This window comes from Podospora pseudocomata, assembly GCF_035222375.1.
Source record: "Podospora pseudocomata strain CBS 415.72m chromosome 2 map unlocalized CBS415.72m_2, whole genome shotgun sequence".
In the NCBI taxonomy this organism is placed as follows: domain Eukaryota; kingdom Fungi; phylum Ascomycota; class Sordariomycetes; order Sordariales; family Podosporaceae; genus Podospora; species Podospora pseudocomata.
In genome coordinates this window covers 900833-916691 of record NW_026946365.1, presented here as the reverse complement: position 1 = coordinate 916691, position 15859 = coordinate 900833, and the positions used below count along the sequence as shown (strand labels likewise).

The 15859-nt window shown below is 52.6% G+C and overlaps 5 protein-coding genes across 5 annotated transcripts; 3 read left to right on the top strand and 2 right to left on the bottom strand.

The window, feature by feature from the left end:
• Positions 1-670: 670 nt before the first annotated feature.
• Positions 671-1564, top strand: QC762_201630 (uncharacterized protein; the record flags this gene model as incomplete). Its single annotated transcript, XM_062887052.1, has 3 exons — positions 671-673; positions 727-836; positions 1119-1564. 3 exons carry the CDS (start codon positions 671-673, stop codon positions 1546-1548), a joined length of 543 nt encoding a protein of 180 aa, XP_062746835.1. The 3' UTR covers positions 1549-1564.
• A 173-nt stretch (positions 1565-1737) lies between these two features.
• Positions 1738-3938, bottom strand: GAS5_1 (1,3-beta-glucanosyltransferase; the record flags this gene model as incomplete). Its single annotated transcript, XM_062887051.1, has 4 exons — positions 3171-3938; positions 2539-3110; positions 2389-2477; positions 1738-2332 (listed from the first exon to the last, which is right to left on the bottom strand). Exons 1-4 carry the CDS (start codon positions 3301-3303, stop codon positions 1738-1740), a joined length of 1389 nt encoding a protein of 462 aa, XP_062746834.1. The 5' UTR covers positions 3304-3938.
• Positions 3939-4348: 410 nt separating this feature from the next.
• Positions 4349-7614, bottom strand: bzz1. Its single transcript, XM_062887050.1, has 4 exons — positions 6938-7614; positions 6645-6856; positions 5030-6585; positions 4349-4976 (listed from the first exon to the last, which is right to left on the bottom strand). Exons 1-4 carry the CDS (start codon positions 6980-6982, stop codon positions 4585-4587), a joined length of 2205 nt encoding a protein of 734 aa, XP_062746833.1. The 5' UTR covers positions 6983-7614; the 3' UTR covers positions 4349-4584.
• On the top strand, positions 7403-9992 carry DBP5 (RNA helicase required for poly(A+) mRNA export). Its single transcript, XM_062887049.1, has 4 exons — positions 7403-7952; positions 8168-8884; positions 8937-9174; positions 9232-9992. Exons 2-4 carry the CDS (start codon positions 8208-8210, stop codon positions 9709-9711), a joined length of 1395 nt encoding a protein of 464 aa, XP_062746832.1. The 5' UTR covers positions 7403-7952; positions 8168-8207; the 3' UTR covers positions 9712-9992.
• Positions 9993-10621: 629 nt separating this feature from the next.
• On the top strand, positions 10622-15253 carry QC762_201590 (uncharacterized protein). Its single transcript, XM_062887048.1, has 3 exons — positions 10622-11782; positions 11864-12185; positions 12238-15253. The coding sequence occupies exons 2-3, from the start codon at positions 11864-11866 to the stop codon at positions 14763-14765; spliced, it is 2850 nt and encodes a 949-aa protein (XP_062746831.1). The 5' UTR covers positions 10622-11782; the 3' UTR covers positions 14766-15253.
• Positions 15254-15859: the final 606 nt, after the last annotated feature.

Sequence of the window (15859 nt, the reverse complement as noted above, 5' to 3'; positions counted from 1 at the left end):
AACGATGGCAGTGAAAAAAGAAGAAGGCATACATACAAGTGTAAGAAGAGCAAGCGTCGTTCATCCATTCGCTGTTTTAGAGGCAGACACCTATTTGATGTGTCAAATAGTAGGGTTAGTATTGTTGTAGTGTTGTTAAAATAGAATTATAGTGTCATCTTTTTATATGCTGCAGTACATATGGGATTTTGCGTACATATGGATATCGATTACGGCATTTGGATTTCCTGCTTGTTGTATGAGTTCAAAATCAGGGGTAGCCCGGCCGGGTTTATCCCCTATTTTTATCTCCGGTCCGCCCCGCATTCTTGCTGGTCTGTTGCGAGCTTCCTGATGAAGCAGCAGTTCCTTGTGCGGTCGCGCATCGCGAGAATTGCGCCATCGGTTCGGGCTCCACAGTTGAGGTGTGTGTAAGCCAGGTGAGCAAATATGAAAGTTGTGTATAAAGAGAGAGCTGTTTCGGTGTGTTTTTATCTCTAAGACAATTCAACTTCATCCTCAGCAATTCCACGCATTCTTGATACCCATTTGTCAATTTTTGTTTTTAGAGATACCCAATCCCATTTTCAAACCTGTTCAGCAGACAAAGAGTCAGCTGTATCTTATCGCCCACCACCATCACCACCAACAACAATCTAATCTCAGACCATCTGAACCCATAACCATCCAAATGGTGAGCCTTGTCGTCATACAAACCAAAAAACAGTTGCTAACAAGGAAGAAAAGGTCCACGCCGACGCAACAAACTTCTCCCCCAACCTCACCAAACCAGAAGCCTACCAGCAGCTCCTCGACGAGGTAGAAGGTCTTTGTTACGAGCAAAGAAACTGGGTGTGGTAAGGTCTCCCCTTGTGCCCCCTCCTTATTTCACCACCTTCACCCCATCTCACCCTTTCACCACCCCAACTGCCACCCCCTATCACACCCCTTTCCCCCTTTCCCCCTTTCCCCCTTTCCTCCTTTCCCCCTCAACTACCCAGCATTCATCCACCCCCCTCTTTACCCCCGCCCCCGTATCTCATCCACATTCAAAACCCCAAACATCATCACCACCATGAAATATCACCATGAAATATCACCAGACTTCGTAGTGAAAAATCGGGCTGACAAAAGGGCAGCAACCTCTCCAACACCTCCTCCCTCCTCTGGCACCTCTACCGCTCCCTCCCCTCCCCCTCCTCCTCGGTAAACTGGGCCGGCTTCTACGTCCACGACCACACCTCCCCTCCCACAAAACCACGCCTCATCTTGGGTCCGTTTCAAGGCAAAGTCGCCTGCCAAACCATCAACTTCGGCCGCGGAGTCTGCGGCACAGCAGCCGCCACCCAGACAACTCAGCTCGTCCCCGACGTCGAGCAGTTCCCAGGCCACATCGCCTGCGACTCCTCCAGCAAAAGCGAAATCGTCGTCCCCATCATGGTCGAGGGCAAGGGCGTGGTAGGGATAATCGACATTGACTGCACAGTCGAAAACGGCTTCGACCACATAGACAAGGAGTACCTCGAAAAGCTGGCGGACTTTTTAGCAAAGAGCAGCGACTGGCCTTGATGAAGCACATAATAACAAAAAGAAAAGTTGATTAAAAACTACCATAATGTCCCAAAACCTTTTTCTAGTTCAAAAGAAACGTCAAGATGCCTTTCCCACACCATAACCTAGCAATGTCTCAGTCAAAAATCAATCGATACACAAACAAGCATGCCAGATACATGCACATCAACCCTAGTCTCCTTGTCATCAGAGCAAAAAAGAACCACCCAATGTCAACACAACCACCATTCCCGTCAGCACCAACGGGATCTTGACCACGGCTCTAGCGTTGGCCGGGGTTGATGTCGCCGGCGCCGCATTTTCACTCCCCTTGGGCGTGCTGGACGAAGTCACCGTCCCAGAACCTTGCTCCGCGTCGCCACTGCTAGTGCCAGCATCCACAGCATTCTGAGACCCGTCACCACCGAGACCGGGTCCAGATCCAGCCCCCTCCATCATCAACATCTTGGCCTGCTCAGGGATAGCTGGCAGCAAAGTCGTGTCAATGAGCCAGTTGGCATCCTTGGTAGGGCAGGCATTGGCGTGTGTCGTCGAGACAAATCCTCCATCTCCCTCGGGGGGTGGGTTGGCAGCCAGAGCAGAGGCAAACTTCTCAAACCCATCTAGTTTCTGAACCGAGGAGCCCTTGACGCTAGGAATCTTTGCAATGCCGTAGCCATTATCCCCCATGGCGTATTCGTACATCAGACCTCCAGAGTACACACTCGTCATCTTGTCACTCATCAGAGCAGCAACCTCGCCAAAGTCCCGGCCATTGGTAAGGCAGCCATACTCCGAGAGGCTACACATCGTCAGCATCATCCCACATCACCACCACCAATCCGAAAACCAACTCACAAAATAGGCAAACCATAATCCGAAAAGTTCTTCACCTTCTGGTCCCACCCCGCCGTCCGAAAGTCCGAATTGCACCACGAGTAATCATTCTGTTGTTCACGTCAGCGACCAAACCACCCCTTTCCCACAACACCCTCTCAGACAACTTACAAACGCAAAAAAATCCGACCTCTCATCCTCACTCCCACAATTCATCCAATCCGCCTGCTGCCTCCTATTACTCCCCACATCCGCCGCCGAATACCCCACCGGCACCCTCCGGTACCCCCTCTCCCCAATATACCTCCTCATGTCCCTTGTCACCGCCTTCACATACCTCGCCGCCAGCGTCGAATTCACCACATCATTCACCACCTCATTCCCCGAAAAAAACGCCAGCGTATTCTCATACTTGGCAAACTCGTCAATCGTCGCAAACACGCTCTGCAGATACTTTGCGTTATACGACGGCGCCGGGTCGTACCGGTTGATGCTGTACAGCGGATTGTTGGCATCGACAATAACGTATATCCCCGCATCCGCCAGCTTGCCCATGCACTCGTCGTGCTTGGCAGAATTGTCAATAATGTAGACCCGAATCGTGTTGATGCCCAGCTTTCTGAATTGGTCAATGTCGCGGCTGCAAATCGTCGTGTCCGCCAGGGGGTCCGCCATCGCCGAGGAACCGCCCGGTTGGTAGTCCACTCCGCGAATGTAAAACCGCTTGTCGTTTTGCCAAAAGGCTGTTTATGATCAACATCAGCCAAGGTCCTCATTTTGAAAAAGGAGTGGTAAGGACAAACCATTCCCGGAAACAGACACAACCGGCAGGCTACCCCTCTTGGTGGGAGGTTGAGCAACTGTCGGCGACGGGGTGGCTGTCCCAAGACTCGGGAGCATTGTTGCCAAGACCGGCACCAATGCGAGGGATCTCATCTTGGCTTGCAGCAAGAAAATCCGGGGAAGATTGACAAGTGTGAAGAATGTCTCAATGCGGGTTGCTGCAAGGAGAACCAACGGTTCGATATTAAAGATGGGTGGTGGTAATGAAAGAGTCAAGAAAATAGAAAAAGAGTTCCAAAATCGAGAAGGGCGGTATCAAAAGTAGCGTTGTTGAGCGAGAGAATATCTTGTTTTTTTTTCAGAGAGTCGAGGAGGGTGAAAGAGAATGTTTTGGAAAGAGAGAGAGAGAGAGAGAGAGAGAGAGAGAGAGAGAGTGTGTGTGTGTGTGAAAGAAAGCAAGAAAGCAAGAAAGCAGACAGATTCTGGGGTTATTGAAGAAGCACTGGCCTGCTGGTTCAAGAATAAAAGAAGGAAGGAGTACGGTACTGTCCTCGACCGGGAAGGAGAAATGTGAAGGTGAAAAGGCCGGAAGCAGTTGCACTCACTCCAGTTGACCTTGCAACCAAACGACACAGGCAACAGACACCAACCTACCTGCTAACGGAAAGCCCAATCAGTCACCTCAGTCATAATGAGCAACCGTTACGCAGTGACCTTCCATGTGCGCCATGATCAAGATCGCTTCTCTGTGCAGCCACACACACTCTCACATACACGCACACACACCCCATCCGTCTTTTCAGCTCATAACTCCTGTTGCTGCTGTTGTTGCTGCTGCTGTTGCTGCTGCTGTCTTACAAACATAGGTAGGGCAGGAAGTAAGGTAAGAGGGCTCGTGAAATCTCGGCCGATGTTGTCCATAAAGAGGGGCAGAAAAGATCAGCTGTTTCCACATTCCATACCTAGATATATATCTAGGTGGAAAGACCATCCGAACTGTTGATGGAAGTAGCCAAAGTCAAAGCTTTGTGCCCGTCAGGGGTGTCAGCGGGAACTGGCAGTGGCGCCATGGGGTCATGCACGCACCAAAGGCGGGAAGGACGTCATTGCCAAGATCTTGCGCCTTTCAGGGGACAGCCGTTCACCGTGCCACCCCTGCTTCACATCAAGTGGTTGTCGTGGTGAAACAGCATAAAAGTCAATATAATCCCAGCTGTTTAGAGCCAATCCAGGTCCCAAACACTATAAACATGCTACCCTCTGACACAACCGTCCCCACCAATTCATCGCCATCTACCACCAGGCATGTGGATATACGACAGAATCTATGTACAACCTCCATCTTGGGAGAGAGAAGCCCACTACCACCCCCCCGCGGTATCCTGCCCATCACCACTCATTCCCACTATACTCAATCACCCCCCCGACCATCCACTAAACAGCCTGGATATAACTCGCCGGCACGCTCTTCGTCACACCCCCCTTCTCCACCTCCGCCCACCCATCCCCTGGGTCCTCCTTGATAAGCACAAACCTCTCCCCCTCCGTCATGCTATGCTCCGCATCGCTCTGCGCCGTGTAATCATACAACGCCTCGGCATACTTGAGCTTCTTTGCCCCTCTCCTCGGCGCCACAGCAGGGCCCTTCTTCTTGATCGTGCCACCGATCGACGAACCACTGTTAGAGTAGGTAGATGGTGGTCTCGCCGACTGACCCGTGTGCTGCGGCGCAAGGGACGGTGGTGGTGCCGCCAGCATTTCAACATAGCTTGCTGGCACGAGACCTTCTTTGTAACCTGCTCGTACTTTGATCCATCCAGAGCCGGCTGTGAATGCTGTTAGTAAGCAGAGCAATAACAGGACAAGGGAGGCAACATACTATCTGGCTCCAATATAACCAGCTCCCGTCCTTCCTGAATCGACAACTCCCCATCACCCCCTGCCTCAAACGTGTACAGCATCTTCCCCTTCTTCTCCGCTGACCCATTGGAGCTGGGCGTGCTACCCGGCAACTCACTAATATACGCCGCCGGTGGAGGCGCAACGACTCGGTTCTTCCTAACAGTCGTCGTCGAAGCTGTCGGCATAATGCCTGGTCTCGTAGCGCTGGGAATCTCGGGAGGTGTCTCCTCCGATGGAGAGGTCATCGACCGCTGTGCACTGGCAGCGTATCCCGAATTGACCGAGCTGATCGTCTCTGACCTGCCGAGAGCAGGGAGTTCCGCCACATGATCCGGTGGCCCATTGCTAGGCTTCAACAGAGCGTTAGCAGCCTCCTGCCGTTCCTGCTTGATCTTCTTGCGCTCCTCTTTGTTGAGTTCACCTGGGCACTCGGCTGGGACTTTCATCTCGCATTTGCTATGGCAAGTGTACCCGCAGTCTCGGCAGTCGAATCCCTTGGCGGACAAACCCCATATCCTCTCCCCGCAAAGGTCGCAGTTGGTGGGGATTTTGAATGTTTGCGACTTAAAGTTGTGGTTTCTAGCGCCGAGAGTAACATCACCCACGACAGAGGTGATGGTTGATGTCTCAACCTCGGCTGTAAGACGCTTTCGGTCGGCCTGGTGTAGATCTTCCTGGATCATAAAAAGCTGTGCAATAACTGTGACCTCGTCTTTCTGCTCCCTTCCATCCCTAACGTTCTGCTTTGTCCGCTTCAATCCTTCTACTTCACGCCTCTTCTTGTCGACCTCGCGGCGCAGTTCTCCCAGCTGGCTCTTGGACTTGTTGAGCACGTTTCGTAGATAAACCTTGGCCGGGTCGTCGATGGCCATTGATTCATCGTCGTGCCATACTGGACTGGGCTCAAACATCTTGTCCGCCGGCTCTTGGAAGGCGCCCATGTTATGCCTAATGTACATCATCGAGTCGAGGTGAGGCTGGTTGCGCGTGATCTCTTGGGTCAAGTGCTGAATCTGCCCCAAGCTCTGTTGGAGCATGTTGGTCTCGAGATTTGCAGCCACAGTCCACAGAGAGTTGAGCTTGATGGTTCGGAATTCGGAAAGATCCTGGAGGCTGTCCATGACTTCGGGCAGGTACTCGTGGTAGTATTTCTCTTTTTGCTTGTTGGTGACGTTGATCGCAATGAGGTAGGTATTCTTGACGTTGTTCATCTCGTGTATTTGCTGCTGAAAAGAGCTCTGTGCCTTGGCCTTGTCGAAGGAGGACTCGGTCTTCTTCCGCTTGCTCTCCACCTCCTGGCAAGCAGCATCATATTTGGTCTTTTGCTTCCGCAGGTCGGCATATGATGATTCTCTCTCCTTCTCCAGCCTCTCGGCGTACTCGACATGGCGCTTGCGTAGCTCTTCGAATCGTCCCGAGATGACCTTGAGGGGATCGGCTACTTTGGTCACAAGTTCGTTTCCGTACCGATCGTGTTCTTCGGCTCGAGATTCTAGCGTCGTAAGATGGGTCGTCCATGTGGTGAGGGATGCGCTGAAACGATTCGTCAGTATGGGAGGGAAGCCGGAAGTGAGGGGTGGTCCAGCACGTACCTCTCGAGCGAGCCAGGGGTCATGGTAGGAGTATCGCCGACGCTCAGACTGGTTGACTTCTTCGCCTTCTTTTCAAAGTACTTTTTGGCCAGCGCATTGAGCTTGGCACTGTACTCCTTCTCTATGGCACTTCGTTCACGGAAGAAGGACTGGATATCGTCGAGCCAGGCGATGCCATTAGCAACCCAGGCATTCGCCGGTTTGAAGCCATCCTACAGCGTCCGTGGTTAGCCTGACGAATACCAATACAATACTGGCCAGTCCTCCATTGACGATGTATCTAGGATTCGAACCTTGAGCTCCGATCCAAAGGTCGGCGCAACGTCTACTTCGGCCATGATTCCCGATTCCGTTCCGGCGTGTCACTTGCGCTTCCTAGACCGCTACAAAGCTGTTTTCGAATCTAAACCATGCACGATAGGCAGCAAAGAGAGGGTATGCAAAAGATAGTCTTTGGATTTTATGGAGGTAGGTCCGTGGTATCCGCGCATCGTCTGTCAAAATAGTACTCGTGTGCGGTGGTGGATGAGGGATTCTGGTAACTGGCCTGGCGAAGTAACACGCGGAGTTGATGGTGACCCCTCCACAGTGAGGTAAGGTGGCTAAAATAAATGTACCCCAGCGAACCATGCAGCTTGCAGCATCAGTGCGCCCTGCGCAGCCCCCTATGCCAAGCGCAGTGGGACGACCAAGACCAGCTCGCGAACCATGGACATGGACATCCATTCGGAAGTTGGGAATAGCGTCTTGCTTCTTCAGTTGCATGCTGTAATATCTGTCGAAGACATATCCGTCAGAGAGCTGCTTACGTAGCTTCAAAGCAGTCCATGACCCTAATCTGGGCCCTGGCTAGACATTCGGAAGAGACCGAATCCTGGATAATAAGGCGGTCTCATGTACATAAGTGCAACAATGCCATGTTTAAAAGAGTTTCCATTGTCTTTAAGGAAGCAACCATGCTTGCTGTTAGAGCCACTGCGTGTGTTTGCAGGCAGCTGCTAACGCTGGACCCTGATTGAAGCATGTCAAACGGTGGTGTAAAGCCTAACTTGTCAGGCACCAGTGCCAGTGTCAGTTACCCCGCCAAACCAAGCAGCTTCAATTGCAGGTGCAGCCCCACCATCACATCGCTCTTGCTTTGGCTTCCGGAAAGTGTATACCTACCAAGCTGGGCTTCTTCTTCCTTTGTGATATTCTCTGCCAGCTTTCCATCCGACAACAACTAGAACCTCAGGTTTCCGTCAACATCGTTGATCCAGTTCAATTTCAACTACCTGATCTGACGACCTCGAGCCCGTTCCCCTCACAGTAAGTGCTCCTGCATCTCTACGACCGACCAGTCGCGAACACAACCTTGACGGCAAGGACGTGATCTGCGACTCGCGGTCAGGGCCAGTTTCCACGACCGCCAGTTGGTTTCGTCTTCCTCCACAACAAAGTTCCGCCCAGGCACTTGCACCTGCCCTTCTACTGGCAACCTTAGGTCGCTGTTTTACGCGTATATTAACTGAGAATTTCCACAGTCTCTCTACCCCTCAACCAATTTTCACCCAAGTCGAAGCCATGGCGGACCTCGCGAGCCGCATCTCCAAGCCGGAGGAGGGCGCTGCCCCCCAAGTTGATGACCCGACCGAGGGTGCCAATAGCGTTGGCATCGTCGAGAACGCCTACGACGTCGAGGTCAAACTCGCTGACCTTCAAAATGATGCCGAAAGCCCGCTCTTCTCCGTCCAGTCTTTCGAGCAGCTTGGCCTCCCCAAGGCGATCAACGATGGCCTTTTAGCTATGAACTTCAAGAAGCCATCCAAGATCCAAGAGAGAGCCCTCCCTCTCATGATCAGCGACCCTCCTACAAACATGATTGCTCAGTCCCAGTCCGGCACCGGCAAGACTGCTGCTTTCGTTCTCACTTGCCTGGCGCGCGTGGACCTCGCCAAGCCGCAACAGCCTCAAGCTCTCCTTCTGGCTCCGAGCAGAGAGCTTGCCCGGCAAATTCAGGGCGTCGTCCAAACAATCGGTCAATTTTGTGAGAACTTGATCGTGCAGGCCGCCATCCCCGGCGAAGTCTCGCGTGAGACTGGTGTCAGGGCCAGCATAGTGGTAGGAACTCCAGGCACCGTCATGGACCTGATCAGACGTCGCCAGTTCGATGTGTCTCAGCTGAAGCTACTCGTTATTGACGAGGCGGACAACATGTTGGACCAGCAGGGTCTCGGTGAGCAGTGTGTGCGTGTCAAGACGTAAGATTCTTCCATCCCCGGATGCAATGGGCAGCTCACTGACAGAAAATAGTCTACTCCCCAAGACCATCCAAATTCTTCTTTTTTCCGCCACCTTCCCAGACAATGTCCACCGGTTCGCGCAGCAGTTTGCGCCCAAGGCGAACGAGATCAAGCTCCGACACACGGAGCTGACAGTTAAGGGCATTTCTCAAATGTACATGGATTGCCCGGACGAGGGCAAGAAATATGATGTGCTTTGCAAGCTCTACGGTCTCATGACCATTGGCTCGTCCGTCATCTTCGTCCGCGTAAGTAGTCGCTGGCAAGAAAATGTGTATCATCCTCTTTCTGACCAACAAATATAGACTCGTGAGAGTGCCAACGAGATTCAGCGCCGCATGGAGGCTGATGGCCACAAGGTGTCTGCCCTTCACGGTGCCTTCGAGGGCCAGAACCGTGATGCTCTCCTCGACGACTTCCGCTCCGGTCGTTCCAAGGTTCTCATCACCACCAACGTCTTGGCTCGTGGCATTGATGTGTCCAGCGTGTCCATGGTCATCAACTACGACATTCCGATGAAGGGCCCCGGCGCTGGCGTGCCAGACTACGAGACCTATCTTCACCGTATCGGTCGTACTGGTCGTTTTGGTCGTGTTGGCGTCTCTATTAGTTTCGTCTACGACAGACGAAGCTACGAGGCCCTTTCAAACATTGCCAATCACTACGGAATCGACCTTGTTCAGCTCAGCCCTGACGACTGGGACTTGACTGAGAAGAAGGTGCAGGACGTGATCAAGTCGAGCCGCGCCCGCCCCGACTACGCTCCTAATGCCCTTGGGAATTAGTTCTCCTGTGGGCGGGGCAGTGCTCGGTGGGATAGGTTGTCCATGATGATGGAGGACTAATTGTGGATATGGGCAGGAATTTGCATGACTATGGATGAAAATTTGCACTTTGCGGGTGGGAGTTTTTGAGAAATTGAGCTTTTCGTGGGCAATGGGCATGTAGTTGAGCACGCAGAGATATTTGTTAGATACCAAAGGCGAATAAGAAGCCGGAACTTTTCACGATTACTTTTGACTCCTGATGTTTGGCGCCGCCGGGTTCTGGGATTTTATGATTTCCCTCGGGTCCCTACAGCATCTGTGTATCACAGATTGTCGGCGTGCATATGGGGAGTGAATGTAGTTGAGTAGTTGATCGACCAAAGGCGCTTGTGCAGGTCCCAGCGGCAAGGAAAGGTTTCTGACGTAGTGTACTTTTGATCGTCCCGAGTTACCCCATCTGCCTTGTTCGTCTCCAAATTGTGGTTTTAGAAGGTGTCTGTTTCCTGTGCCAAAGTTGCTTCGCCTGACAATAGCATCCGGGTATCTATGTGACGGTTTCCCCGCGATATTGTTCAGAGGTGATGAACTCGCCCGAAATACCTACCCGAACACGGCCGAGCAGCAGCATTCGGATAGGTGGAGGTACAGCCACCTGAGTCAACGAAAAAAGAGTACATGGTGGCTGTACCTGCCAAGATGTAGCTCTCATTGGTGTAAGACAACTGCTTGTGCAGAAAATGATGAGGTTTGAATGGTTGGATGGTAGATGCCATCCACGTGATTGTGACCAATTCGGGTGGTTTCAATGAGGGTTTTGGCCAATGAGGGGGGTTTCCGCCCCTTCTTGAGGGCCAGGCGGCTAAAAATGGGTGTAAGCGCCTACACACCTATTTGGCACTGCCTGGTTTTTTTTATGTGAGTGGATGGTGTGTTGTCTTTGCAGGAGATGCAGAGAGATGCACTGTGGGGTTGGCGGATGGGTGATGAAAGGGGACAGCCACTTTTGGGTGCTGTTGCTGCTTAGGGTGGTTGGAGGGGGGAGGGAAAGGGACTGATGTTTGTTTTTTGGGGAGAGCGAAGAGTTCGGGAGATGGGTTTCAAACTGAGATTTTAGAAGCCGAAAAGGGGGAAAAGGGCGGATTCGGGAGGAGAGGATGACGCAACGAGGCTGTCTTTCAAGTATGAGTTGATTATGGGAGGTTATGGTCAGGCGAAGTGCGGCGCTGTGCGGTACTTGGTCTTCCCGCCCGGTATGCACATCCGCGGCAGGGGTAAGGGATCTTGTATCTCTTGGTCATTGCCCTGTCTCTTTTCTAAATGGGTGGGCGGTATCATTAAGCGCAGCCCGCGGGTAGGCGTGCAGTGGAGGGAACAGGCGCTCAGCGGCAAGCAAGGGTATGGGTAGGTATGTAGGTGTGTACCAAACCCGGTTGAGGTTAGGGTCAAGCCACGCTTGATATGGGGATGGTGTGTGTGAGTGGTCCTACCCGCCGCGGTTGAGAGATCGATGAGATGACAACGAGGTGGTGGTGTGTGACACCGTTGTTCTTTTGATCTCTTCTCTTCTTTTCTTCAGGTTTATCCCCGAGTCGCTCACTCCCTGTATCACTTTCTTTTTCTCATATTCTTCTTGTTTCAAGTTTTTTTCTCTGTTTCCTTTTCGAGGTTGTATCGTGCTAGGGGTTCTGGTTTCTGGTTTTTCTTCGGACGAGAACGACTTTCCCATATTTTTTTGTTCATGATCGTCATCATCATCTTTTCTTAGTTTCTATCCCTCTCCTACAGTGTTATCGCGGATACGACATGAGAGAGATGCTGGCCTTCGTCCTCAACAACCCTTAATGTTTACACACCCTCACCGAGACCAGACCAGGTCGGCCGCTTTCTGCCCTGTCAACAACTCACCTGCACATCGCCCAGCCGCCGAGGTAACCCGCCGCTGGCTATACAACCATAGGCCTCCCTACACGAAGCTTTGTCTGGCGGACCTAGATTGTTGAAGAAGGGGAGACCTTTGTTCGGACGAAAAGAAGAAGTTTGGAAAAGGGTTTGTTGCGGAGTATGCAGATGGACTGAAGGTCCTTTTGAGGTGGGTAACTTTACATAACCATGATGGTCCTGGTCTGAAACTTTGTCGAGGGGAGAAGCTGACACTTGAAGGGGGATACAGATGTTGCTTCAGAGAATGGCATATAGGCTGTTCTTACTATGCCTCACGTTATGGACGACACTGCTTACCTTTGCCGACGCCCAACAGCAGCAAACCAAGAACGTCACGTCAGAGATCCTCAACTTTGTGCCGCAGTGCGCTCAGGAGTGTTTCCGGTCGTTTATTGCGGCGAACTTCGACTCGAGGATATGCGGGAACTCGCCGTCGCTGCAATGTTTGTGCCGGCAGACAGGGTTGTCGGGGTATACGGTGGGAGAGGGTGCAGTGTCGTGTATAATTGGGGAGAGTCAGTTGGGGTCTTGTCAGGGGAGGGATTCTACCAGTGAGTTCGTTGCGAATGGATAGGCGGTGTTGATTTGCTGACATTTGGGAAGGCGATACGACTACGACGGCTTATAACATGTGTGTGGGCGTGTCGAAGGCGGCGCCGAGGACACACGAGACTCTTACAGCTACCTTGATTCGGCCTACTGGGACAGGAGGTCTGATTGTACCCACACCATCGCCGACAAGATCAGTCACCGGCACTGCGACATCAACAACAGCAAGCTCCACGTCGACCTTTGCTTCTCGAACACGACCTCCAATTGCTACGGCCAGCGACCCGAACGAGACGTTCATCCCCGCTGACCCCTCAGCAACACCAACCGCCCCCCCCGTTGCTTCAAATCCTCAGCCAACCTTGAGCACCGGCCAGGTTGTTGGGATTGTAGTAGGATGCGTTGCCATGGTGCTGCTGGGAGTTGGACTGATCTTCCTGGCCAGGTGTATTCGGCGGAGAAGATATGGAGATTTGGAAGGGGGTGACTCTGGGTTCGCAAAGATGAAAGAGTCTCCAAACAATGGAAGGGCCAGCGTGTTTCCTGGTCTTCAAATTTCGAGTCCGTTGGCTCGGATTCCAGCGGAAAGGGACCCCAACGATCCACGATGGAATTCGACTCCGGCTCTTACTCCGGCAGTCAGCAACACCAACTCGGAGAGACGGGTTCCAGGTGTTGGTGTCGGCTTGAACGCATCTTTGTTTGCGAACGCTACGATGGTGCCTTCCCCGAAGCCAGCTCGCACTGCTTCCCCGAAGGTTCAGGCTCAGAATAGTGTTCCAAAGGTGGTTTTGAGCCCACCTGCTCCGGCACAACCACAACCACAAGGGAGCCCGCCGAAGCCGGCGTTGACTCTCGCTATTCCGCGACCACAAGAGCGCATGTATCGAGTTCCTGCCAGCCGGACCGATAGTGTTGTCACCGAATTTGCCGAGGATGGAGAGGTCGAGACGGCGAAAACAGCAAAGACTTCTGTCTGGAGGCCACCACCGAGCGATCCTCAGTCTGCGACAGCCATGTACTTTGCTGATAAGGGAGGCAATTGGGTGTTGCGGAATACACCGTCGCAAAGGCCGGAGCAGAGACCGGAACAGAGGCCTGAGCCTTCTGTCAACAAGAACAAGGCCGTGCCTCCACTGCCGAAGTCCCAGCAGGCTTCCGTTCCTCTCGCTCAGGCCGAGCTCCCAAGCCCTGACCTGCACAAGACGAGAGCTGAAAGGGCCAAGGATGCCTACGTGATGTTTTCACCAAACGCCTTGGTGTCACCTCTGAGAATTCCTTCCAAGGAAAGCGCGAAGATGCTCGGGTCTCCCATCGCATTCAAGGACCAACGCCGCGAGCCACAAGTTTCGAGGCAAAACCCTGCCAACAGGTCTTCGCAGACTGCCGAGACTCTCACCAGCTCTCCTGAGTTGGGAAGGAGACAGGGCAAGCAGCCGGATACATACTTTGATGTGATGCGGGAAGGGCGGGAGCTGACTGGCGATCGGAGCAAGAGACGGTCAATGAGGAGGGCTAATCGGAGGAACTCTCAGGAAGGGGCACAGACACCTGGGCGGTCACCATATGAGGATGACGCTGTTATTGAGGATGAGATGCAAGTGGACTTGTCGCCTGTGGTGGAATCGCCAAATACGCCTATCTCGCCGGGGAAGTCTCCTGTCTCTTACCCAAAGATCAGGAAACGCACCGAGGCTGCTCAGGTACCGCCTGTTCCTGAGAGAGCCGATAGGAATAGTAGAAGCAGCAGGGGATCAGACTTGCTTCCGCGAGGACACCAGTACAATGTCTGGCACCCAGGGCATTCAATGCCAGCTGCTCCCCAAGGGCCCAAACGGCCAACATATGGCGCCAGTCTCAACCCAGTGCCAGTGCGCAATCCAGCGCAGATGAGGACTGGATCCCCTGACACTCGCGGGGGGCCTACCATTGAGGACCAGTATTTCCGCAGCCAGAAGAGGTTGTCAAACCCAGCTTCATACTGGGGTGGGCCGTCATCATCCCCACCCCGACCTGCGCAGCAAACTCGGCCACCGTATGATCCCCGCCAGCAGCCGCAACAACAACAACAACGACCAAATCCTCAGCAACAGCAACGGCCCTACCCCCAACAACAACAACAATACCTCCAACCCCAACAACGCCGCCCTCAACAACCACAACAATACTCCCAACCCCCACCTTACTCCCAACCCCCTTTCCCGCAACAATACCTCTCTCGACCACAACAACAACAACAACAACAACAATACAAACCTTACATCCCCCCATCTTACCCCTCCCCAGAAGGAGCAACATCTTCTTCTCAAACCCCCATCGACAGCGCAGTAGCCATGTCCAATCCAGGGGGCTCAAACTCGGCCCACAGCAGCCAGTCCTCCTTGCTGCTGGCTAAACGCCGAGGTCCGGACAGGGCAGCGGCGTTGACGCTGGCGAACGCGGGTGATTCCTACCAAAAAAAGGCACAGAGGACAAACTGGCAGAGGCAGGATCCGGATGAGCTGCCGCCGATTACGCCGGGGTGGGTGCCTGAGTTGACGCCTACGAGGAGGGGGGATGATTTGTTTCTGAATGTGAGGTAATAGGAAGATGTTGGTTGTGATGAGATGGCATTTTCTTTGAACAAACTGTCAAGAGATGAGGTTTCTTTTCTTTGACGTTTTGGCTGGGCGTTCAAGCCTTTTTTTTTTTTTTTTTGGGGAAGGTTCTTTTAGGGGTGGTTATCAGCGTTTCTTTCACTTTTTATTACATTGTACGATAGCGAGCATACGCATACAGAAAGGGCATGAGGAGGGAGGGAGGTCATTGTAAGCATATATGGCGTTTTCTTTTGTGGGAAAGTATCAAGGGATACCCGGCGGCACAGATGATGAGGAGGGGGACAGAAAGATGTGTATATATAGTAGAGACATTTCTGTAATTGCTTGGAGGGTAGAGACAAAATAGGGATGGACATGTACAAAAGGATAAAGTGTTTACAGAGAATGAGTCCCTTTCACCACTGTCTCCCTTTTGCTGTAGCCTTTCTCGAGCAAAGTATGCGATTTTGTTGAATCTGGATTGTCACGAAGCACCGACTTTCCACGATCACCGATTGAAATGAGATCGCAAGAAACATCCGGGTTGCCCGGCATTTGACAGTCGGTGAAGTGGCGAGGGGCGCCCAGGCCTCAATCTCAATTGCAGACGGGGATAATATCAAGGAGAGCCTGAGATTTATTCTGTAAACACACAGATAATAGATGCAGCAATTACCCTAACCATCTCAGGGTTAAGCTGGGATATGCCCCGCCTTTTCACATGCGCGATCTCGCTGACGAAGTTACCCCTCTGTTTATCGATAAGCAAAGAGAAAACCCCGCAGTACTCCCTGTTCTCTGCGGATTGTGGGGTGTGGTCTGCCTGTCACCCGAGAGATGTCATTCCCACCAAGAACTACAGGCAGGTCGTTTCCTGTCAATTGATGGAAGCAAAGAAACGTCCCAACGGCTAGCCATGGCATAAGAAACATTCCATCACACCTTCTCTGGGACACGGGGGACGGACGAACCCACCTACCATGTCAGTCGCCGTTGGCACGTTGCACACACACGTTTTCCACGGGATGTTTCCGAGCGATTAGATGGACGCATACCTACCCCAATCGGGAGTTGATTTGGATTTCTAAGCACTTGTA